At 38.7% G+C, this 26,779-nt stretch overlaps 1 protein-coding gene across 28 annotated transcripts in view; it reads right to left on the reverse strand.

Annotated features, from left to right (window-relative positions):
• Srpk2 (SRSF protein kinase 2) overlaps nucleotides 1-26,779 on the reverse strand; it is a 232,216-nt gene that overhangs the window by 141,213 nt on the left and 64,224 nt on the right. For 19 of the 28 annotated variants that reach the window (XM_076566359.1, XM_076566356.1, XM_076566353.1 and 16 more), the window contains one exon: nucleotides 1,389-1,452. The exons of the other annotated variants lie outside the window; for them this stretch is intronic. Coding sequence is in view for 14 of the 19 variants with exons in the window: in XM_076566349.1 (XP_076422464.1) it covers nucleotides 1,389-1,452 (64 nt within the window). In the remaining 5 variants the exon portion in view is untranslated. The remainder of the gene's footprint in view (nucleotides 1-1,388; nucleotides 1,453-26,779) is intronic. 28 annotated transcript variants of the gene reach the window in all.

Here is a 26,779-nt window from a genome sequence, read left to right on the forward strand (position 1 = left end):
GCTGTCATCTCATTAAGTACACTCTAGTACAAACTACAGCCAATGCTTGGACTGCTCACTACTTAAACTCTACCCTCCGCTGTTCTATCACCACCATTTTACTGGCAGAACAGTCACAAGGCTGAATGACTGAAATCAGGTGGCTAGCAACAAACCAGAAGTTAGAAAGGTCAAGAAAAATAAATACAAACCTTCTTATTTTTTATTTTCAATCCCTATAGAAAGTAGTTACTTCTTCATTTGTAACCAAAGTGGCACACATAGGCTTATTCACCTAATTCTAGTAAGTCAATATAATCTTGATGCCATCCGATCATGTCCTCCTGAAACTTCAACACATTTTGCCATGGAGGATCAGCCAGTTGTTTAACAATATTTTTCCTGTATTATTCCTTACCACCAAGTAATTTACCACATTTATTTTCCTAAATTTTCAATCTAAGAACAACAGATAGCCCTAAAAATTAGTCCTGGATAAGATGAATCAACATGGCTTAAATACACTTATCAACATTAAGTACAAATTGATAAGATAAGCAAAAGAAAAGGTAACCATCAAATCTGCCTAAGAATCTCAATTTAAAACATTTTGGATACATATTGTATATACACAATTTTGATAAACAGAAGTGAACACAGAATTTACTTAATAAAATAGGGAACAATTTTTTAGAGCAGAAAAATATCTTCTTTTTGCTTGTAAGACAAAATAGTAATTTTCATGAACTATCATCTCCTTACAGGTATAATCATATGAATGACTGATAAAATAATTGCTTTAAAAATACTTCTGAGTCATTTTGTCCTTACCTGCAGGCATGAACCATTACTGCATGCAGTGACTGTTCCACTGCCTAGCAGAGACTTGAAGAAACACCATATCTCTTTTTGAGAATGTGACTAATCTGTGTGTTTGCAATTCCTAAGCTATGTACAAATGGCACTCCCTTGGTACATTAAAAAAAATAATACTTATTACAAGAAAAAAATCAACTATGTTTAAGCTAGATATTATAAAATAACCTAGGAAATTCTATGTAGCAGCAACCTCAAAATATAAGAACAAAAATCATAGTTGTTCCTTAAAAAGAAAGCAAGATTTTTCTTGGTTAAATTCTTTTAAGCTTTCAGCAGCTGTCACACATGAACCAGCGGTCTGCCGTGTTATGGTGTGCATGCTGCAGCTGATTAGGCTGACTGTTTTTCTAAAAAAATCAATTACCCTTTGCAAAGCAGAACAGCTTGCCCAAATACACATCTTCAATACAGCACAATACCAGCATGCAGTACAACATTATATAGCAAACTTGACAAGGAAAAGATTATGTCCTGTTTGTTTCTTAGCAATGCTACACCATTAATTGTTCATGCAAGAGATGTAGCTGTACCTTTCTGAAGAGGACGACTTCTCAGAGTTAACTGACATCAGCAGCTCAATCTTCTGCTTGATTTCTGGAAAAATCAGAAAATATTCACAACCAAGATTGCCCGCCCTTGCTTATAAGCCTTATATCAAGAGATTTTTCCTTCTCTAATCCCTTTTGTTCAGAATGAGGCCACAAGATTCACAGTACTTCTGCTAGGACTCGGATTCAATGGTGCTTGCTATAAAGGGAAAAAGCTCCAGAGGCATCAGGCCTTGCTAAACTATGCACATGACTGTTTATGAAAGCAGGAAGTACCATTTCTTTTAAGCAGAGGGGTGTCCTTTTTTTTTAAGGTGGAACTACCCAGGCTCTATAAAAAAATTTCAAATTGAACAAATTAGAATACAAACAAGAAATCCTAACATCCAAACTCAATATACTAAGTAATTTAAGAAGCCTAAATTATAGTATTTCAGTCTACAATGTACAGATATGCAACCCCTGCCTGCTTCTATTTGATTAGCCCTAAAAAATATGGCTCAGTGAATCATTTTTGTCACTTAAGAATGAAATATTAAACCAAAACCCCAATTCAATGATTAAAATACGCTTAATCTTTGTTACAATTTTGACTGTTTTTCATTAAAGACACATTTAATATCTAGTCCCTAACGCCTTTAAAAAGAGACTTCTCTTTTTACACCTTAGTTTTCCCCTCCTCTTTCACAGTGCACAAGTGAACAGCAACACCCAGGTACCGAGCAGAGATGGTATTCTTGTCCTTTTGGGAAAGGACTGGCAATATCGCCTACATCAAAAATTTAAGTGCAAATTCAATTTAAAAAATTGGTTGCCAGAACCCAGTTAGGCAGAATGACTTAAAGGGAAAAGTGAAAAGAACTGAGCAAAGGTAAAGACTGGGAAAAATACAGCAAGCACATTTGCCTTTAAACACAGCAACAACTACAATTTCAAGTGAGTAAAACCTAAATTATTACTTCATGTGAAAAGCTGTTTTTTCTATTCCTGAAAAGTATTTTCAGCTGTATTTTTTTAAAATACATTATACTTTTATAATAAAAAGTTCATGTTAAAAATAAAATTATCGGAGTTGGGGATTTAGCTCAGTGGCAGAGCACTTGCCTACCAAGTGCAAGGCCCTGGGTTTGGTCCTCAGCTCTAGAAAATAAATAGATAGATAGATAGATAGATAGATAGATAGATAGATAGATAGATAGATAGATAGATGGATAGATAGATAAATGGGGCTATCATTGGAAGCCTATAAGGTCGTGTGTGTGTGTGTGTGTGTGTGTGTGTGTGTGTGTGTGTGTGTGTTGTGTGTTTCCTCGAGGTAAATTGGTGTTTTTAAACGCTGACTACACTAGTAAAATTAAAATATGAAAAAATGTAAAAAACAAAAACAAAAACAAAAAAACACTGTTTCATAAAATGCAACAGAGTAGGAAAATTCTTTCCAAGTGTTAAGGAATTTCTTTAATTTAAGCATATATTGTCATCCCATAGGCATTATAAAATTAATTAAACTTCTGGGGCAGTTTACAGAGCCCAGCCCAAGGGGCCATACTGCAATTATTCAGTGAAGGATCCCCCATTTCAAAAGGAGAAATGGCTCTGCCTGGGACTTAGAAATACTCTTCTTCATTTTCAGTAGACTTAGGACTCAGGAAATGGCCTACACTCTCTAAAGCCTCTATCTCCTCATCTATAAAATAGGGATGACTATTTCTACTTGATAGGCTACTCTGAAGAATGCATTAAATAATCCATCAAAGCCCAGGAAGTTATTGTGCTTTGCCTGTGGTAAGCCTTTCCTACCTGTTGTTATGTACTGCCCAGCAAAGCACAGCACTCTCTCAATAAATGGTTACTAAAAGAGTTAATGAGGCACAGGCCTATCTTTTTTCTTGTCATTTCCATAGTTTTTTGTTTGTTTGGTTTGGTTTTCTTTGGTTTTTTGAGAAGGGGTTTTACTATGTAACAGTCCTAGCTGTCCTAGAATTAATTTTGTAGACCAGGCTGGCCTGGAACACAAGAGATTCTCCTGCCTCTTCCTCCCAAGCACTGGGATTAAAGGTGTGCGCCACCACTGACCGGCTGCGTTCCCATAGTTCTCCCTTTTATTATCAACTTCATTCAACATGTTTTTGTTGTTGTTTTAATCAGTATGTTATTGTATGTAGAAATTAACTGTACTCTGTATCTTGGGATCCCTACTTTTTTTTTTTTTTTTTTGGTTATGGTTTTTCAAGACAGGGTTTCTCTGTGTAGTTTTGGCGCCTGTCCTGGATCTCGCTCTGTACCAAGCTGGCCTTGAACTCACAGAGATACGCCTGGCTCTGTCTCCTGAGGGCTGGGATTAAAGGTGTGTGCCACCACTGCCTGGCTAATAAATAATTTTTTAAGACATTATTGAGATTTTGTGTAAAGATGAGTAACTTAAGAGTAACTCTTTAGTAAATAGACTTCTGTCTCTAGTATTTCTATTAATAGTCAGACTGGCCCCTTGAAATCCTGCCCCTTGGCACCGCCCTGTGTCCTGACTCATTTCCCCTCTCCCTCTCTCTCTCTCTCCCTCCCTCCCGCTTTTCCTCCCACAAGGCATGTACCCTTAATCCCATCCCCCTTTCCTATCTTTCTCTTCAACTCTCTAAGTGGATGAAGCACATAGGTGTGAATAACTTTCCATGCCCTCCCCCCCAATGCATCTGCCCAGCAGGTTTTCCCTCACACGTGAGCCCTGGTCCAGCCAGCCTTGGGTCCCCCACCTTGCATAATTCATAACAATTTCTATTTCAGAACATAAGGAAGTTCCAAACTCTTGCTACATTCAGAACTGAATATAGTGCTAAGACCCTTGACCAGAAAGAGACAAGAAACAAAGATCATGCAGTTATCATAGGGAAAAAAAAATCAGGCAGCCATAATCCTCTCAGGATCTTAATAATAATGACTGCAGAAGAGACAGGAGTACCATAAACATGAAGTGCTCCTGCCAATTCCTTCGCAAAACCAACATGAGGACCTTGACTTTTGTGATAGAGTAAATTAGCTATATAGTGCTTCCTAGAGTCTAACAAAAACTTCCTTTCATATGACAAATTCTTTTTTTTTTTAAGATTTATTTATTATGTATACAGTGTTCTGCCTACATGTTTGCCTGCAGGCCAGAAGAGGGCACCAGACCTCTTTACAGATGGTTGTGAGCCACCATGTGGTTGCTGGGAATTGAACTCAGGACCTTTGGAAGAACAGCCAGTGCTCTTAAGCGCTGAGCCGTCTCTCCAGCCCTCATATGACAAATTCTTTACATAGCCATCTGTAAACTTGATTTAACTTGAGGTATATTTAAGAAAAATTTTCAAGTTTTATTTTATTTTATGTATATGAGTATTTTACCTACATGTCTATGAACCATGTTTATGCCTAGTACCACAGAGGCCACAAGAAGGAACAGGATCCCCTGGAATTGATGTTTCAGAATATTGTTAGATGCCATATGGGTGCTGGGAACAGAACTCAGAACCTCTGGAGGAGCAGAGTTCTCAACTGCTGAGACATATCTCCACCCCATAAGAAAGATTTTTAAAAATTAATTGCTGCCCTTGGAGCCATTTTAGGCTACAAGAAACATGTATGAGTTGAAATTATCTGAGGTGATAGGGTAGTAAGAATATATCTAGAGTCTAAACCTGCAAAATAGCTTAGTGGGTAAATCTGCTTGCCACACAAGCCTGAAGACTTGAAACTCAATCCTGGGATCAGTAGAAGAGAATCAGCTCCTAAAAGTTTTCCTCTGACACACATGCCTGAGTATACATACACATATTCTCACACACAGAATAAAACAAAAGTTTCAAAATTAAAAATGGGGGAAAGTTAAAATTAAGTTTGGAAACTGCTAATAACAATAAAAGATTTGCACAAGTCTAGGCCTACTAATACAAGTATCAGGAAGTTCATGAGGTCCCACCCCTCCCTGAGAAGCAATAATGTGGTAGTTTGAAAGAGAATGCCCCCAAAGGGAATAGCACTTGAGGTCTTTGCTCAAGCTAAGCTCAGGGTAGTAGACAGTTCACTTCCTGTGGCCTGCAGATGGAGATGTAGAACTCTCAGCTCCTTCTCTAGCACCATGTCTGTCTGCATGCTAGCATGTTCCACCATGATGATAATGGACTAAACCTCTGAACTGTAAGCAAGCCACCCCAATTAAACCCTTTTTAAGAGTTGCCTTGGACATGGCGTCACTTCACAGCAATAGAAACCATAACTAAGACAACCAGGCAGTTAATGGTTGCGGGGGTAGATAAACTGCCCTTGCTCAAGTAAACTCCTGCTTATACTCATGAAAGCAATGCTAATTAACTCCAATGGGGCACCCACCCATCCTCAAAAAGAAATGAAAGTGGGAAGGGGACTTAGAAGGATATAACCAAAGTCAATAATAAAATCATAAAATAATTTTTAAATGTTTAAAATTCTTTAAATATATTTAGAGGCTTAGTGGAAAACAGATCAGTAGACTTCAAAACATGAATCTTAAGAAGGCAGAGCAGCTCTGAAAATTTAGCTCACGTCACCACATGCTCAGGGCCACTGTTTCACATCGCTGTGCTCAACCATGCTGGGCTTTCAATAGTTCACTGATTCCAATTACATTCCTGGAATCACTACAATTTACCTCTATTTCACATATTCACAGAATAGTGTCTTTGATCTACTCCCTCTGTAGTAAACTTAGGCATAGGAGTCTGTCTGAAGGACTCCCACTAAATGGAAAAGGCCTGCAGTATCTTTTCTGGCTGCCATGCTTACTTCTAATACCAGGTCCCCAGGAGACCTGGGATACATAAGACCAGGAGATACATAAGAGACCCTTCACAAAGGTGCTGAGTAAAGCTAGTGCTCTGAAATGTGAGAAAGTTGAAGACAGGTTAACTGACCTGCATCTTGAGAGGCCAAAACCTTAAGAAAAGTAAAAATTAAAACGCCTTTACTATTCTAGGGCTCATCACTTCTGTCATAACAATAAAGAAAAGAAAAATAAAGGCAGAAACTGTACAGATATAAAAAGTATCATTAATGAACTGAACACTGAAACAACTGTCCTTAATTACCACTAACTCCATCCACACTCTTCAAAACAGGTCACAGTAAACCTCAGTAAAATCAAAGTCCAGAACAACGCAGAAACATCTGTGAATGATACATTGATAAACTAATAGAAAACACTGAATCCAAACAAAACCACCGAGAAATGAGGAGACAGACGTTAAAAGGTTAAAATAATCAACAAGAACATGATTAACCACACACTAAATGACAAGAAAAAAATAAAGCCCTTATGTAATTAGCAAAAATGTTCTTCATCACAATTTCATTACCACCTAAAAGACATTCAATGGTGTTGTTATACAACTAACCCAGTTTCATTTAATATACAAATGTGTGTCAAGAAAATTTGTTCATTAAAAAAAAAATTTATAAATCAGTGAATATTTTCCAGTTGTAACTTGTACTGGTTTTGTGTGTCAGCTTGACACAAGCTACAGTTGTCAGATAGGAGGGAGCCTCAGTTGATTAAATGCCCTCCATGGGATCCAGCTGAAAGGCATTTTCTCAATTGGTAATCAATGAGGGAGGGCCAGCCCATGGTGGGTGATGCCATCCCTAGCCTGGTAGTCCCGGTATATAAGAAAGCAGGCTGAGAAAGCCATAACAAGCAAGCCAGTAAGGAACATCCCTCCATGGCCTCTGCATCAGCTCTTGCCTCCAGGTTCCTGGCCTGCTTGAGTTCCTCCTGTCCTGACTTCCTTCAGTGATGAACAGCAATGTGGAAGTATAAGCTGAATAAACCCTTTCCTCCCCAACTTGCTTTTTGGTCATGGTGTTTCGTCACAGCAATAGAAACCCTAAGACATAACTAAAATTTTGTTCAATAAAATAAGTTTATCCTTAGATTTTTAATTCCCTTTCTCAAAATAAATTTTCAATATCACCTCTTTCCTTAAAAGTAGCCGTTTTTTTGGAGAGATGGCTCAGTTGGTAAGGTGACCTGCTGCACAAGCATGAAGAGTTGAGATCCTATCTGCCCATAGTGTGAGAAAACAGGCTTGCCAACAGGCAATTCCAATGCTGGGGAATTCGGTGTGAGATTTTTATCTCAAAAAAAAACAAAAAAAAAAAGTAGAGAATTGAGGGAGACACCTCTGGCCTCCACATCCACACACTCACAATCATGGACACACAGGGTTGTATTCTTCTAAAGGTAATGGGGCAGAAGAAGTAGTCTCACCCTGGTTAGGTTTCTTTTTTGTTTGTTTTAAAATGATCTCATTTCTTATTCGTTTGTTTTATTTGGTGATGTAAATGCCAGAGGTGTGTCTGTGGAGGTCAGAGGACCACTTGCAGAAGTTGGCTCTCTTTCCATCATGTGGGTCCCAGGGATTAAACTCGGGTCTTTGGGCTTAGTGGTGAGTGAGCACCTTTACCAGGTAAGGAATCTCACTGGACACAGGTTGCCTTAATTTTTATATTTTATTATTATTATTATTATTATTATTATTATTATTATTATTACTATTGCAGTGGGGGGGGGAGGACTTGGGTATGTGACTGCAGGGAGGAAACGTGGCACATATAACCAGATCAGAGGACAATTACTTTCATCATTTGGTCTCTCTACTGTGGGTTTCAGGCATTAATCCCAAGTCACTAGGCTTCCTTAGAACCCAGCAAGCCATCTCATAAACCCAGGTCAATTAGATTTCTCATGAAAAATTGCCAAGGCACAGTGGCTATGCCACTTATCATTTACTAGAGAAAATCTTTTTTCCTTCTGATACTTTTCTTGTTGTTTTGTTGTTGAAGACAGTTTCATAAAGTCCAGGCTAGTCCTGAATCAATGTGTGGCCAAGAGTGGTGTTATATTCCTGACCCCTGCACCTCGAGTTCTCAAGTACAGGGATTAGAGTGGTGCAACCATCCTCAGTTTTAAATCATTTTGAAATGACTGTGCTATTATAATGTATAAACCAGGAGAAATGCTGGCCTTAGAGGTTTTTGGTGCTGGTTTTTGAAAAGTGAGTCTGGCCACATCAAATTTTAATTCCTAACCTTTCCCACCTCCAAGAATAAAGTAATCAATAAGATAAGACGAGATAAGAAAAAGAAAAAAAAAACACAGGGCAAATAGACCACTACTCAGCCTGTATACACAAGTCTAGGGTGCCATATCACTCAGCCTAAATGCTGCATGGGTAAATTAAAACTTGCCCTTCATCAGTCAATGTTGTGGAATTAGAAGAACTAAATACCAAAAAACATAATGCATAAAAACAGAGATAGTAAAAATAAGCCCTTAGTTCTATTAGCCTCACTGTGACTGCTCTCTGTTATCAAGTAAACTAATCCTTGAAAACAGCTACAGGTTTCTCACCACAGCCAAAGTCATGAATAGTTAATCCTGTCTTTCACCAAGACAAAGGCACTCTGTCCCTGGCTCTGCTGGTTAAGACAGAAGTAATACAAATTCTGATGGCTGAGATCTCTTACTTTCAAGGTGACAGTAAAGACTTGTTCAAGTTGAAACCAAGTTTAACACATTCTCTAAATTATTCTTACGAAATTTAGTATTTGTATATTTTGACATGATATACATTGCTTTAGAAATTATACCACAGAATACTCAAGATAATTAACTACTTGAATGCAGGTTTTTTCTTAATAAATGCTAAACAACGAAGAGTTATCTTTTCTCTAACACTGTGACTACGAAGCCATAAACTACAACATCTTATCTACAATTTTTGCATATAAAGAACTATAGAGCTAGTAATATATAGCTCAGTGGTGCAAGGCTGTGGTGTAGCATATAAGACTCTGGATTCAAGCCTCAGGTCCAAAAAAAAGAAAATAACAGAGAGGGAAGGAGGGAGGGAAGGAATTCATCAAATTGCCCGCTTTCCAAAACCCAGTCACTATTTCAGACAGAAACATCACTTAAACCGGTGACATTGTCGCACAAAGGCATTTACACTTGTATTAAAACAAATCCTTGCTGTGCCTTTAACCCCAGCACTTAGGTGACAGAGGCAGGCAGATCTCCGAGATTTAGACGCCACTCTGGACTGCATAGCATGTTCCAGTCCAGCCAGAACTGCATGATATCTCAAAATTGGGGGTTGGAAGGGAAGAGAGACTTGTTTTTAAAAAATGAGGAACAATTAGGTGTTTATAACCCCCAATTCCCATTAATTTTCATATTTTAGGGAAGGAAATGACACAATGTAATTTTTCCATCCTTCTGCATGTCCTTAGTACCAAGTACCACCAAGATAGGAATGACCTTTGGGCAGGAGATACAGGACAGTCACAAAAACAAAGTCTTTTACATGAGCGCTTTTTTGATCCCTGGAACCTATCCAATTGAAAAGGAGAACTGACTCTGGCAAATTGTTCTCTGACCTCCAAACACAACACTGTGGTGTGCATATGCACATACAATTAGTAAATAAATTTAACTTTTAAAAAAATTTCAAATGGCAAACATTTATCATCCCAGCATTTCTAAGGTAGAGGCAAAAGTATCAGAAGATAAAGATCATCTTCAACTATATAATGGGTGCCAGGCCAGCCTGAGCTACAAGAGACCGTGTTGGCCAGTAGAGGGATGAAACAGCCTATATGTCTATCAACTGATGAATGATTTTATAATGTGCTATGTATGTATGTATGTATGTATAAAATCACACACACACACACACACACACACACACACACACACACACACACACACAGCTTGGGGGAATAGAAAAGTCAATTTTACATGCTACCACATAAACCCTGAAAGCATTATGCAAAGCTAGAGAATCCAGAAACAAGATACATTGTATAAACTCCATCTTTACAAAAATCCTAAGTCGGGGGGCTGGAGAGATGGCTCAAAGGTTAAGAGCACAGGCTGCTCTTCCAGAGGTCCTGAGTTCAATTCCCAGCAACCACATGGTGGCTCACAACCATCTGTAATGAGATCTGGTGCCCTCTTCTGTCGTACAGGCAGAACACTGTATACATAATAAATAAATAAATCATTTTTTTAAAAAAAGGAGGAGGAGAAAAGAAAATTTAGGCTTGCCTACAGTCCAATCTTAAAAAAAAAAAAAAAAAAGAGAGAGAGAGAGAGAGAAAGATATACAGAAATAGAAAAAGGTAAAAGCCCAGAGGCAAAAGGTTGACAGGTTAAAAAAAAAAAAAAAAAATCCTAAGTGGGAACATTCATATAGACAGAAAGTAAACTGGTGCTTACACAGGAGTATCTGCTAAAATATGAACTTTTTTTAAAGGAATAATGTACAACACTAGGACTAGCTTTTTAGAAAACTATTAAAGCATAGTTTTAAGCTAGGCAGTGGTGGCGCACACCTTTAATCCCAGCACTCGGGAGGCAGAGCCAGGTGGATCTCTGTGAGTTCTAGGCCAGCCTGGTCTACAGAACGAAATCCAGGACAGGAACCAAAACAAACTACACAGAAAAACCCTGTCTCAAAAACAAAAACAAAACAAAACAAAAAAGCATAGTTTTAAACAATGACAAATCATTTTAAGATTTTTCTCAATTTAGAAAGCAAAAAACAAGATTCCTCAGTAAATATGTGTCACCACTAGAATAAGAACCCATGTGATATGGCTCTAGAGGCCTAGATCCATAGCTGCAAGGATAAAAGGATCACTCTGACTGGGAAAAAGGAGTGGTTAGAGAAGACATCTGGCCTTGGTGTAAGGATTTGCTCCTTAATTACGTCATCAGCCTTTGCAGGCTTCCCAGCCTAAAAAGAGGGTGAGCCCTCTGTGGTCTCTCTGTCCCCTCTCCTCTCCTCTCCTTCCTCCTGTCGGTTCCCCTCTCCCCCTCCCCCCCTTTTGTGTCTCTCTGTCTCTGTCTCTGTCTCTGTCTCTGTCTCTGTCTCTCTCTCTCTCTCTCTCTCTCTCTCTCTCCCTCCCTCCCTCTCCATCCCCCCCCCAATAAAGCTCTAAAAAGGTAACCATGGCTATGATTCTTTTAATCAGCACGCTGCTCCGATGGCATGGTCGCTGCAGGCGGCGACCTGCCACGAGGGGCAACACGACCAGCCAGGAGGGGCAACGCCCGGGCATAACTAACACTTGGTTATGAGGGTTAAGAGAACTCGGGAAGGGAACAACAAAAGAATGAGCCCACTCCCAGCAGAAACAGGACAAAAGGAAAGAAAGCAGAGAACACTGACATGGCCATGTTGTTCTGTTAGCAATCAAGAGTTAATAAAATAGGGCTAGGAATGTAACAGCTCAGTAGAGTGCTTGCCTGACATGCCTGCTTGCATTACAGCACAGCAAAAGCAGAGTGTGGTGGTGCATGCCAGCACTATGGAGGCAGAGTAAAGATCAGAAAGTTCAAGACCAGCTTGGGTTAACATGAGACTCTGCCAGAAATGAAGCCAGAGACACTGGTAAAGTAAGTTCTATGTTGGCTTCTCATAAGGCAGAAATGTAATTAATCACAGAGTCAGAGCTAAAAGAGTCAACAGATGAATAAAATTCAAAGCAAAATTTTTACATCTTATGTCATGCTTGAAAAAAATTAAACTTTATAGAGCTATTTATAAAGCTTGTCAATTTACCAAGATTCATTTTGTGTCAGTACACCCACACAGTTCCTATCAGGAATTTCACCAATTATCACTTCTCTCATTTGTAAATCCTGAAATTCTCACCTCAAGTATCAGTAGTCCCTTCTATAAAAATCTTCCTCGGCAGCAATAGGAAAGACTACATACATCCATGGCTTTGTTTCGTTCACAAAATACTATCAAGTACCACAAATACTTCAGCAGTCTATTTTGTCATCCTGTTGTCCGTGGGGTCTGGGACAAATTGGCAAATGGTCCCAACTCAACAATCTTCCTGCCTCAGCCCCACAAATATTGGGACTTCAGATATATACCACAACGTCCAGCTGAGTTACTCATTGAATATTCAAGGATCAACGTAGCCTTAAACAAACACACACACACACACACACACACACACACACACACACACACACACACACACAATATCTTAGTTTTATTATCTGAAATCAACATGGCAGATTTGATGTTCCCCAACATTATCACCTTCAGCCTTGTATTAAGTTGATCTCCAGTCACATAAAAATAGCATCTTAGGCAAGTATGGCTAAGATAAATAGGTCTTTTATAATTTTGTGCATGTCTGTAATACATTCATACTATGCTCTCCTCTCCTCACATCCCTCTTGATTCTCCCTCCCATCTCTGTCATCTCCCCCTCTCTTCCCTACTAGTTCCCTTCCTAGATTCATAACTTTAGTTTCTCATAACTCATTTGCTTTAACCAGGGCCATATGTGTGACCACTAGACTGTGACTATCTATTGGAGCCTAGTAGGGTCACCACTGGGTACACAACAGAAGGCAATGACTCCCCTCTCCCTGAATCAACTCTGTCAATCTTAATCAAGTTAACTGTACATTGCTAAGTGCTATGTGGGATCATAAATTTGCACTCATTCACAGTCCTATTGAATATCCTCTTGGAAACAGTGATGCCTTTAAAGTCATATAGATAACTTACGAACTGTAGAAGACCCTTGTCCTCCCTAGATCCCTCTCTAATGGATTATAAATACAAAAAACTCAATTTATAAGCACAAATAACTAGCCATTCAAGCCAATACTCATTACTGAATTAAATATGAAGGATGTTAAATATACTAGATATACTATATATACTCTCACAATTTCACTTCTACCAAATTTACCCTAGAAAAAATTTACATGGCTGGAATATAGCTCAGCAATACAGCATTTGCCTAACAGATAGATACAAAGCCGTGAGTTTGTTGTCTACCTCCTTTAAAAAAAAGAAAAGAAAAAAAAAAGAAAAGAAAAGAAAAGAAAGAAAGAAAGAAGGAAAGAAAGAAAGAAAGAAAGAAAGAAAGAAAGAAAGAAAGAAAGAAAGAAAGAAAGAAAGAAAGAAAGAAAGAAGGAAGGAAGGAAGGAAGGAAAGAAAGAAAGAAAGAAAGAAAGAAAGAGAAGAAAAGAGAAAATATTCATATATCATGTGTCTCAGGAGAATCATACAAAGACGTTCAGTCATGGGCCAGTGAGATGCACAGCAGATAAAGGTACTTGCCATCAAGCCTAATGGCTTGATCAATTGAGCTCTGTCCCCAAGAACCACACAGTGGACAGATAGAACCACCTCCACCACATTGTCCTTTGAACTACACACACACATACAAAGACGTTCAGTCATGGGCCAGTGAGATGCACAGCAGATAAAGGTACTTGCCATCAAGCCTAATGGCTTGATCAATTGAGCTCTGTCCCCAAGAACCACACAGTGGACAGATAGAACCACCTCCACCACATTGTCCTTTGAACTACACACACACACACACACACACACACACACACACACACACACCATGACATGCATATGCCCATCTACTTTCTTCACACACAATGTAATTAAAAAAATCTAAAGAGGAGTTGGAGTGTGTCTAATAAGCAATAGATAACACCCAATGGTTAAGTGACCTATACTGAGAATATAAAGTAATTGAAAAGAATGAAGTAGATATCATAAACACATCTAAAGCATAACTCATACTAAAGCAAAATTTAAAGGTTGCAGAAAACAAAATGACACTATTTCTGTAATAAATATGTATTTCATAAGTGCATTTATATGTTAAAAAAAAGTAAGAGTTATAGAGGAACATATCCTAAACTATTATAAAAAAATATTGTGCTTACTTCTGGGGATAGACATGGTGAACAATGTAGTCAGGAAGGTTTTACTGCCATCTGACCTTTACTTTTTTATAAGTACTACCTATGTAAATTAAAATCAATTTTTAAATATTAAGACCAAAGCATGTCCCATTTAACGATGTCCCATCTATTGCATAGCTTAAAATGGACACTAGTCAAAAACACTGCCATCACACAGTTATAAATAGCCTCTCCAAAAGGCCAATTTTCACTTTCAAATAAAATTCACAGTTTAATCAAGGTCAAAGCAATGTTCTGTTGGAACTTTGAGAGTGTTATACTGGAGGAAAAGAATTAAATTTTCCTGACACTGTTCAGCCACAAAAAAAGGCAGTCATATTAGAGCTTGTACATTTCACATTTCTAGAAAGACAGGCTTTAAAAATCTAAATTCAGGTTCCCCTTCTAATTCCATCTGCAGCAGCCTTTTAAACAAACTTACCAGAGTACATCAATGAACTAAAATAAGTAAATATAAAAATACAGGTATTGATTGATTTAGCAGCCTCCAAAGTATCAAGTCTCTGCTATATTACACATAAGTATGTCCATGAAAGTCATGCTACTCCCACAGAGTCTACAAGCTGAGATCCTGGTATAAAAACCAAATCTGTAAGCCAGAACACACATCTCTTGCTAGACCAGGAAGGGGAAGAAGACATGCTCAGGACACTGGAGCTGGGTGCTAATGGAAAAACACAGACCATAGAGCTGCTACTCCAGAGCATTAAGAAATACTGACCACTTAGGACTGGTGAGTAAAGCGAGCTTAAACCATGAAGAATAGACCCCAAGAAAGAGCAGCTGTGTGCAGTGGCACAGGCATGTAATACCAGCACTCCAGAAGAAGAGGATGATTAGGAATTCAGTGCCAGTGTGGGCTACATATCAAGTTCAGCCATAGAGCAAGTTTGAGGCAAGCCTGAAAAAAAAAAAAAAAAAAGGAAAGAGGGAGGGGAGTGAAAGAAGAGAAAGACTACTTGTGCGATTGTGAATTCAAGGCCAGTCTGGGATACATACTAACATCCTGACTCCAGAAAATAAATAAGTAAAGAGAAATCTAGTCTTCTGCTTGGTAATAACCTTATCCCTGGCATATCATTATTATATCATTTTCAATAATTAAACTGGTTGATATATATATACATGGAAACTTCAAATTTTAAAACATTCCAATGGGAAGAACTAAAAGGTGTATCAAGGCAATCATGGAGTAATGTGGCACCAGCTCACACTAAGAGCTCTAGTCCTTTCTCTCTTAAGAATCCACTGCTATAATACAGCAGCTTCTCTTTGAATATCTGGGTTTTCCCAAGTGATTGGTTCTGTCACTGCAGCTTTCACATGGAATAGGAAAGTATTTCAGGTCTCTCTGTGTTATGGCTAAATAATAATTCTTTTCACATTATGGTGGCAATAGTTATATTTCAATTTGGCAAGCATTACATATCATCGTAACAACTCTATTAGGTGCACATCTGTAATCCAAACAGCAAGGAGGCTAAGGCAAGAAGATCACAAGTTCAAGGTCAGCCTAACAAGACCTTAAAATACCAAAAATATGAGGCTGGGATATAGCTCAGTTGTCAGAATGCTTGCCTAGCATGCATAAAGCCCTAGGTGTGACTTCCACCATCCTGAAACAAACAAAAAGCCCCACTGTTAAGTAGATATAAATATAATCCCCACCTTACAGACCAGAGAGCTCCATCCAACTTTCACAGTCAGTGTTGTGAATACATCCCACTAAACTGAAATGTAAATTCCTCTCAGGCAGGGGATAGATTATCTCAGTTCATCTTTCTCAGCAGATTACAACTTCAACAAGATGCTACCTGTAGACCACACTATTCAACCCTGGTGTGACACAGCACACAATACTGCTAGATCCCAACAAGCATCCAAAGGACATCCACAAACTACATCTCCACCCATTTTGACCTTTGTTGCAAACAGCCAAAACTTTAGGAAAATGCTTGACAGAAATCAGACACAATTCCTAATGGGGAGAAATGGGAAGAAACCCACCAAAGCTTAGGCAAGAGGTCTGACTTTCTAAAACACCAACTTCAAATCATGGTTCCAGTTTTACTCATTATTTAAAATCTGCTCAAAACGTGGTGTACCAGAACTATATTTTGGAAGATGTCAAAATTCTGTCAAGAATTCCTGGTAGAAGGCCTGGTGAAAAAATTCAGTGTGAAATACTTCCTCCTCCAAAAGCTCCTATTCCTTGCAAGCTGGGATGCAAAGGGAAAGCTATGTCTAGATCTGTCATTTTCAACCTTTCCCCACTATGCCTGATGTCTAAATTCTTCCCCAATACTTTCAGCAAATGTTGGGTTTTTTTAGAATGTCAAATAATTTATGGGGTTTAGTAATTGTAATTCTTGCTGGGTGTGATGATGCACACTTGTAATCCCAACACTCCAGAAGAAGATGGATACAGGAGGATTGACACCAGTTCAAGGCCAACCTAAGCTACATAGTTTTAGGTCAGGCAGGGCTATAAAATGAAACCTTGCACCACCCCCACCCCCACTACCCACCCACCCCAAAAAAAAACTAAAAATGAACTGGCACCACAAAAATCACACAAGTGCTCTAGGGTCTGCCCAATTTTCCTTTTTCTTCACATCTATCTCTTTTGGATGCCAGCCAGAGCCTAAGTATACTTTTTCTGGACTTCCTTACTCTGTTGGAAGCTCCCCTCCTTCCCCTTTGGGCCATGCAGTTGCTTTTCCACCATGTGGTTGAGTTCCATGCTAACTCAAATGGCATAGCTTGCCTCTCTCCCTTTTTTTTTTTTTTTTTTTTTTTTTGCTCTTCCAAATGTATTTATTTATTTTTTTTTTTCCATCACAGGCAATTTATTTTGTTCTATTCATTCACAGTTAATACAGAAAATACTTGGAAACATTTCCATATAATATTTGACACAGAAATCATCAAATAGAAGTATACAATGTTGACAGGAGGCAGTACATTTATAATTTATAACCCCAAATGTATTTATAAATTAGAAATGGAAAGATATACAAATGAAATTATGAAGGTTCACCAAAGTCATTTAATCTGTCAGTTTCTCATTCATTTTTATGTCTTAATAATATTCTATTGTATGAATAAGCCACATTTTATTTCTCTCCAGTATTTGATAGCTATTTGAGTTGTTTTAACTTTTTTACTATTAGCAACACACTGCTGTAAACCTTCATGTACATGTTTCATAGGTGCACATTTTCAGTAGTTTGAGGTTATATTCCTAAGGGTAGAATTGTTGAGTAACAGAGTAACAATGTTTTGCATTTTGACCAACCACCAGACTGTTTTGCCAAAGTGGCACACCATTTTACAATCTCACCAAATCCTTGTTTTTAAGGCTCTGATTTTTGTACAAAAGCATTCAATCATTCTGTCAGACCAAACCAGGAAAAGTAAGCTATAGTTCAGAGCTGTTCTATTCCATTTACTATGCAAAGCCAATCTTGGCGTTTGCAACTCTCAGCCCTTTTGAGTATTCTTGCAGTGTTCACCTTTTCCTCCACCACTTTTTTTTTCTTCTTTTTTTTTCTGGTTTATTTCTATCTATTACAAATGTATAAAAAATCCTCCATCAACACTGCTGATAGCAGCAGAACCTTGAGAAATATACCTTTGGTTTGCCTCAGAAAAGGAACACATATTGTACTGTAAAGTTTATAAAATTGGCGCAAAACATTGTAATAATGTTACAATACCAGTTTTAAGAGTTCAGTGACTAATGGGGAGCCGATGGGATACATGCAGAACTGTGAAAGCGATCTCACTTAGTTAGCTGTACACGTAGACTGTAAATCTACATTCAGATCATTTCTGAACTAAGACTATCATCTCAGTTTATCTGTTGAGGTCAACCTGGAAACCCTGGAATATACCTTGATTTTTGCAAAAATAACAAAATAGGGGGAGGAGTTTCTTCAGCATTTTAGTCCACGAGTAACAGTATCCTAACAGGCAAAGTGTTCTCTCACTGTCAACATAGAATGAACTGCTGCTGGAGGTCAACTTGGGCTTTAATTTGCATTAGCACTTACATGCATAGTAGTCCAAGTTGTTGACCTCATGACTTTAAAAAGTAACTCTAAAAAAGTAAAATGGCCCTTCTTGGAAGACTAAAGAAAGACATCCAGTCACAGTTGTAAAAAGTCTCATCAAAACAATATACCCTTTTATGAATTACGCCTCAATTTAAAAAAAAAAAAAAAGTAGCCCCAAATAAGCAGCAGCTCTGAAAAAGAAAATATAACTTAAGATATTTGAAAAAAAAAAAAAAAAAAAAAACAAGGTGAATACAGGTTCAAAAGTAATTAAGATATATTTTCTTAAGGCTATCTAGAATTAGGCTTTAAAGAATTCTACCATTTCAAGTTTGCCACTAGTTACTAGATACCTATTTACAAACAAGTTGTTCACCTTTTTTGTTCCTTTATCAAGAGAAAAATCTACCTTCAGACTATGAGGGTGGTGATGGGGAGGGACTAGAAAACAAGATTCAAACAATCCCATGCAAATATCACATTTTTCAAATGGAAGAACTCCAAACTGCACTAGAAGTTCCAATCACTAAGACACTTTCCATTGAAATGATTTAAGTACAACTACATGGCACCAAGGTTTAGGCCTAATATAGGCCTGACAACCAAGTCCTTGTTTTCTGGAAGAAAGGCCTCAAAAGTCCCACTCAATTCCATATAACAATACTTCAAAGATCAATTAGGTTTTCCTTTCCTTAATATTTTTGTTTTTGACTTCTAATCCTAAAGACTAGATTAAAACTTAGCTCATTTCCCAGAAGGCATTGCTTCCCTTTGCTCTATGAAAGAGTCCACCAAGACCTCTTCCTCAAAACCATCTAGCCCCCAGCCTCCAGCCTTTGCTTGTGATGCATCTTTCTCAACATCCTGAAAAGGTAATGTAGGTAAAATATGCTCATAAACATTAAAACTAGTTGTTAGAAAGACGTAACTAGCTTTATAATTTAAGTTTTAAAGCATAAATACTTGCAGCTTAATCTGCACTGACAATGATTGTCGAAGCCTAGAATTCAACATTTACAAATTCTCATTCACACACACAAAACACACTATTATCACACAACTTGTGTCTTGAGAGAATCTTCTGCTTTTTAAATCTTTGGCCTCCCAGTCAATCCCAAATTCAACCAAGTTTTCAAGTTCTGGTAGTTACCTGGACCACTGAGGCATTGCCACAAGACTTCTTCTCTTTTGAAACATCCTTTTTCTCTAGATATTAGGATAGCTACACCAGCTTGTTTCTTCTGTGGTGTATGTTGGTGTGGGATTATCTATTGCTTGATTTTTCATGTATGTGTTTAGCTTCTTTGGGTTGAATTTTCCCTTCTAGTGCTTTCTGTAGGGCTGGGTTTGTAGACAGGTATTGATTAAATCTGGTTTTATCCTGGAATATTTTGTTTACTCCGCCTATGGTGATTAAGAGTTTTGCTGGGTATAATAGTCTGGGTTGGCATCCGTGGTCTCTTAGTGTCTGCATGAGATTTGTCCATGATCTTCTAGCTTTCATAGTCTCTATTGAGTAGTCTGGTGTTATTCTGATGGGTTTACCTTTATATGTTACTTGGTCTTTTTCCTTTGCGGCTCTTAATATTTTTTCTTTGTTCTGTGTGTTTAGTGTTTTGATTATTATGTGGCGAGGGGACTTTTTTTTTGGATCCAGCCTATTCGGTGTTCTGTAAGCTTCTTGTATCTTCATATGTATTTCTTTCTTTAGGTTAGGAAAGTTTTCTTCTATAATTTTGTTGAATATATTTTCTGTGCCTTTGAGTTGGTATTCTTCACCTTCTTCTATCCCTATTATTCTTAGGTTTGGTCTTTTCATGGTGTCCCAAATTTCCTGGACGTTTTGTGTTATGACTTTTTTGTCTTTAGTGTTTTCTTTGACTGATGAATCTATTTTCTCTATCATGTCTTCAGTGTCAGAGATTCTCTGTTCCATCTCTTGCAATCGGTTGGTTATGCTCGTTTCTGTAGTTCCTGTTTGTTTTGTCAGGATTTCTATTTCCAGCATTCCCTCAGCATGTGTTTTCTTTATTGTCTCAAATTCATTTTTCAGATCTTGGAATGTTTCTTTCATCTGTTTAATTGCTTTTTCCTGGCTTGATTTGATTTCTTCCCATTTTTTGTTCGTTTTTTCTTCCATTTCTTTAAGGGAGTTTTTAATTTCCTCTCTAATGGAGTTTTTCATTTCCTCTTTAAGGGAAGTTTTTATTTCCTCTTTAAGAGAGTTTTTCATTTCCTCTTTAAGGAAAGCTTTTATTTCCTCTTTAAGGTAGTTTTTCATTTCCTCTTTAAGGAAAGTTTTTATTTCCTCATTGAGAGAATGTTTTATTTCTTCTTTAAGGGCCTCTATCATCTTCTTAAAGTCATTTTTAGGGTTGATCTCTTCTGTTTCTTCTGTCATGGTTTGTTTAGGTCTTGCAGGTGTAGAATCACTAGGTTCTGATGTTGCCATATAGGTCTTTATGTTGTTGCCTGTATTTTTGCACTGGCGTCTACTCATCTTTTCCTCTGTGCGGTGCAGGTGGTGTCTGTGTCTGAGAGTGCCTCTCTTGTTCTAATTTTTAGTCTTGGTTTAGTAAGGGTTCTTGGTTAAATTGGTGCTATTGGGCTGTTTCTTCAGGGACAGCTGATTTCAGTTGGTGAATTATATACTTATGATTCTCGTGATCTGGTTTGGTGACTGGGTAGCGCCTTCTTCTGTGTTTCCAGGTCACGTTTTGTTCATTTGTCAATTCCTCAGCTGATCTTGTTTCTTCAGACTTCAAACTGTAGGCATCTGAATCCTCTCCCAGATGGGTTTCAGCTGAGCAGGGTAGTCTCACCAACACCTCCAAGTTGTTGGGTTTCACAGGATCAGCAGTTGGGCCCTGGGTTGTCCCCAGACGGAGTGTCCAGACTCACCCTGGTTCCGACCCACGGAGATAGCCTCTTCCCCAGGGTTGGGGCTAGGGGCGTCCCCGTTCCAAGCTGTGTCCGCCCCTCTCCGTCCCAGGGCCTGTCCACCCCTGTGGCCCGCCTCCACAGGCCCACCTGCATCCACTTGTCTCCGCTACTGGGTCTGTATGTCCCTGTCAGCTGCCGCTGGGTCTGTCTACCTCTGCGGGCGGCCAATTGGCCTGTATGTCTCTGCCGGTTGCCACTGGGCCTGTATGTCCCTGTAGGTCGCTGCCACCGGGCCCTTCCACCTGCGTCTGCCTGTCTTCGCTGCGTGGCCTGTTTACCTCTGTGGGCCGCCGCCAGGCCTGAATGTCTCTGTCGGCTGCCGCTGCTGGTCCTGTCCACCTCCGTCTGCTTGTCTCTGCCGCAGGGCCTGTACACCTCTGTGGGCCGCCGCTGGGCCTGAATGTCTCCGCCAGCTGCCGCTGGGCCTAAATGTCCCTGTCAGGCACTGCCGCCGGACCCGTCTACCTCTGCGGGCCGCTGCCACAGGCCTCGCCTCTCTCCCTTTTTTTTAAGCTCTCACATAATTTTCTCTAAAACTATAAATAAAAAAAACTTAATTCTGTATTATAGATGTGCATTAATCCAGTGCCCACCAGCTATATTTAGTATATTTAGTTATTGAAACACTGCACTTATCTTAACCAAAAGGCCAACAAGTAAACCTAAATTACATTTACTATAAAAGCAGAATGAATGGGGGTGCACTTGCCTCCAAGCCTGAGGACCAGAGTTCAATCCCCACGACCCACATGATGGAAGGAGACTCTCAAAAGTTGTCCTCTGACCTCCACCTGCTCACTGTGGCATATGTGCACACACACACAATAAAAGAAATCAACAAAATTCTAAAACATGTACTAAAAAGTAGATTGAAGATATTTCAATTTTTGAATTAGTATTTGTGTCTTTTAATTTTACTTATGTTCCTTTTTTTTAAAGACAAGGTCTCACTATGTAACCCAAGTTGCCTCAAACTCCCTATCAATCATGTAGCTACTCTAAAGCTGGCTGGCTTCAATCTTTCTGCGATTCACCTGCCTCAACTTCCCAAAAGCTGGGATTACACCTGACAAGTACTTAAAATTTTAACATGTATATAACATACAAGTATGTATTATATTAGTATAGAAATATACAATAACGTAACTATTTTGATCACATTAACTTTCACATTGTTTTATATCAACTTTATTATTAAAAATCCTTGGGAATAAAAAACATAGCACTCCAAAATTCCTATTCTTATCATACATGTATCATGCTGTTTGGAGAATTCTAAGGTAAATTTATAATTTAAGTTATATATACATATAATAAAATATCGGGTTGGGAATTTAGCTCAGTGGTAGAGTGCTTGCCTAGCAAGCACACGGCTCTGGGTTCGATCCTCAGCTCCAAAAAAAAAAAAAAATTCAGGCACAAGGTAAAATGAAGTATGACACATGCTGCAATATGGATTAACCATGAAAACATTATGGTAAGTAAAATAAGCCACAAACAAAAGGACAATGAATAGTATTACTAAATTCCACTTATGTGTATTATCTGGTATAAGAAAATTCCATAGAGACAAGAAGTGAGACAAAGATTGGAAGGGGAAATAGAAAGTTACTGTTTGACGGTTAGAGAACTGTTTTAGATGATGCATATTTTCTAGAAACAGTATTCACATCACAAAAATTTCAATATATTTAGTGCCAGCAAATGATATACTTTAAAATGGTTAAGATGGTTAAGGTTTTGCATTTTGTATAGTAACAAACTTTATAATTAACATATGTAGCTGGCAGGATATTTCTCATGGACAGTACCATTCTAGACATGCCCAGACTCCAGAGACAAGGAGGCCATGGGGAAGATCAAATACTAACTTACATTTTCAGAACAGAGGACATATACACTGCTGGTAAATGAGCTTATGGTTTGTTGGGTGTCTCTTATGAACACTAGTCAAATTAACCCCACAAGGAAAAGGATTGGTAAACTAGTATGCTACCATTAAGCTTAAACATTTTCTCCTACTGAATAATGGATCTAAAGAGCAGCACAATATTTTGTGCAATTTGGTCCACAGGTGCTTTTGAACAAACATATAAGAAACACAATCAGTTTTGTGATGAGGGTAGTGCTGTGTATAAATGATACATAGGTCTACCAAAGAAACAAGATGTTCTTTTGATTGACAGTCAACTCTAACATTCTCTGGCTCTAACTTAAGAGGGCCAGTGTGCGCGCGCGCGCATAGGCCAAAAGTTGACATCAGGTATCTTTGAACACTCTCCAGTTAGTTTTTTGAGGTAGGATCGCTCACTGAGTTAGGAGTTCACCAATCCTAGTTACTCTAGCTATACAGTGTATCCCAGGGATTCCCTGAGTCTCCTGAGTTCTGGGATTACAACAGGCTGCCACACCTGCCCAACTGTTCAGTGGGGTTCTGGGAATCCAAACTGGGGTGATCACATCTATACAGCACAGATTTTATTCAGCCTTCACTTTTTAGGAGCCAAACAGGTCCTCCCCTGTGATAATAACTGCAGTATTTCTTAAAGCAATGAAACAATTTTGTACCTATAAGCACATATATTATAATAATTTTTTCCCCAGAGCTGAGGACCGAACCCAGGGCCTTGCACTTGCTAGGCAAGTGCTCTACCACTGAGCTAAATCCCCAACCCCAATAAATTTTTATTAGTTTATAAGATTTTGAGTTGCCTTTGTCACTTAGCATAATACATTTTAGATGTATCTGATTAGATGTATTAATAGTTCATCTCTTTTTGCTGATGAGTAGTATTCCACTGTCTAGATGTATCATAAGTTAGTCAATCACTAGTCAGAGAAATTGGAATAGTTTTCACTTCTTTTGGAAGAAAGGAGGAAAAGGAAGAGGGAAGAGGAATGAGGAGGGAGGAGGAGAGAAAGGGAAGAAGAGTAGGAGAAAGAGGGAAAAGAAATGAGGAGGGAGGAGGAGAAAGGGAAGAGGAATGTGATGGGAGGAGGAAGAGGGACAAGGAAGAGGGAAGAGGAATGAGGAGGGAGGAGGAGTAGGAGGAGGAGAAGAGAAGGAAGAGAAGAGGAGGAGAGGAAGAAGAGGAGGAAAAGGAGAAGGGAGAAAGAGAAGGAGGGAGGAGGGAGAAGGAGGAGGAAAAAGAGAAGGGAGAAGGAGGAGGAGACAGAAGGAAGAGAAGAGGAACAGGAGGAAGACGATGACAAGCAAAAATAAAAAATAAAAAAACTGTACAAGTTTCTCTATAAACTTTTTATTTCACTTGTGTGAACACCAAGAGTAAGTCATATAAATATACTTGACTCTTTAAGAAAATGTCAAAATGTTTTCCAAAACAGTATTTTAACCAGTAACATGTGAAGGTCCAGTACCTTACATCTTCATAAACAGTTTCTATTTATTTTAGCAATTCTAAACCATGAATAAGTAGATGGAATAATTTCAGCTCCCATCCCTAACAACAGACACAAAAGAAGCATCTTTCATGTGCTTGTCTTCTTTACTAAAATGTCTGATTGTTCTTCCAGCTTTTAAATGATTATTTACTTTTATGTGTTTTGTATGTATCTATGTCTGTATGAGGGTGTCTAATACTCTGAAACTAGAGTTAGAGTTACAGACAGTTGTGAACTGCCCTGTGTGCTGGGATTTGAACCCAGGTCCTCTGAAAGAGTAGCCAGTGCTCCTAACTTCTGAGCCATCTCTTCAGCCCCTCATTCCTTTTTTTTTTTTTTCTTTTTTTTTCCGAGACAGGGTTTCTCTGTGTAGATTTGGAGCCTGTCCTGGAACTCGATCTGTAGACCAGGCTGGCCTGGAACTCACAGAGCTCTGCCTGCCTCTGCCTCCCAAGTGCTGGGATTAAAGGCATGCGCCACCACCGCCCAGCTCCCTCATTCCATTTTTATAGTGTTTTTGTTTGTTTGTTTTTTAGTTTTTCGAGACAGGGTTTCTCTGTGTAGCTTTGTGCCTTTCCTGGATCTTGCTCTGTAGATCAGGCTGGCCTCGAACTCACAAAGATCCACCTGCCTCTGCCTCCCGAGTGCTGGGATTAAAGGCATGCATCACCACCGCCCGGCTCATTCCATTTTTAAATTGATGTTTTTCTTCTTGTTGAGTTTGAAAGATTTTTATATAAATATGGGTAAGTCTTTTCTCAACTAAGAGATTTGCAAACACTTTCTGCCAGTTTGTGACTTCTCTTTTATATCACAAATATCTTTCAAAGAGCAGTTAGACTTTGGGAGAAGTCCAATTTATCTTTTTTTAAGTTTTTTTTTTTTTTCAAATTTTTATTTTATGTTCAAAGATTCTCTTTTACTGGCTGGATGGTCCTGAATAATCCACTCTAGGGAGGTCACTTATTCTGACATAATGAAGCCTATATCCTTTGTGTACAAATGAAAGGGCTGCAGGCAAGCACATGTTCTGTTCTACCAGTACTTGCAGATCAGACTGCAATGGTTTGAACAGACACAGCAGGAGCAAGAACCCTGGTTAAATTTTCTGAGGCTACATCCAAGAGCTGCTGGGGACCCATGCTGCCTTCAAAAGGCTATCTTTGTTTTCTTTCTTTTTTTTTTTTTTCTTGAGACAGGTTAGGCTGGTACTCAGGACAATCTTCCTCCCTCAGCCTCCCAAGTGCTAGAATTGAAATGAGAATTTTTAAGGAAAAAGTCAACAGACAATATGCAAATTGCAGAGTAAGGCGATAAAAGCAAAAAGAAAAGATTTATTTTTTAGTGTGGCCAAAGAGAAAAGAAATGCGTACAAGGGTCCACTTACTAAGCTCATCTTTGAGGAACTGGCATGAGCTTTGGCTTAAACAGAGAATTGAGACAAAGGACAAGTATGCAAAATTAAGCAATTTTGGTTAGATGTGATTGATCACCTTGGTCACTGACTTAGCTGCAAAGAGTCTCTAAGTAGTGCTAATCACTGTTATCACCTTAGAGGACAGACCTGGCTCCTAGAAAAGGAAGACTTTAGCTCCATTCACACTCTTAGATGAATGCCCTGGGGAGAGGCTGTGTGCTGCCATCCCCTCCAGCCCCCCACCCCGGCTATCAAAATGACTGCAAGTTTAGGAGAATGACTTGTGCTTTATACCTTGAAGATGAAATGGCTTAGGTAGAGTCAAGCAAGAATCTGAGACAAAGGGAAAGACAGACAGACACAAAATTAAGACAGAAATGCCTTGCTTTTTAGTTGCCTTTAGCAAAATCAGTCAGTCCCTGTTTCAGGGTTACAGGCATGAACCACCATATCTGCCTCTTCCTTTGTGTTTTGTTGTTGTTGTTTTGGTGTTTTATAGTATCATATCTAAAAACCCTTTGCTAAATGTAAAGTGAAAAAAACTTTAGGGGCTGCAGGTGGCTCGGCAGTTAAGAGGCCTGGCTTCAATTCCCAGCACCCACATGGCAGCTCACAACTGTCTGTAATTCCAGTTCCAGGGGATCCAACACCCTTACACAGCGGCACATGAAGGCAAACACCAATGCAAATAAATAAATCACTATAAAAAAAAAAAGGT

Source organism: Peromyscus maniculatus, chromosome 3 (genome assembly GCF_049852395.1).
Source record: "Peromyscus maniculatus bairdii isolate BWxNUB_F1_BW_parent chromosome 3, HU_Pman_BW_mat_3.1, whole genome shotgun sequence".
NCBI classification, from domain to species: Eukaryota; Metazoa; Chordata; class Mammalia; order Rodentia; family Cricetidae; genus Peromyscus; species Peromyscus maniculatus.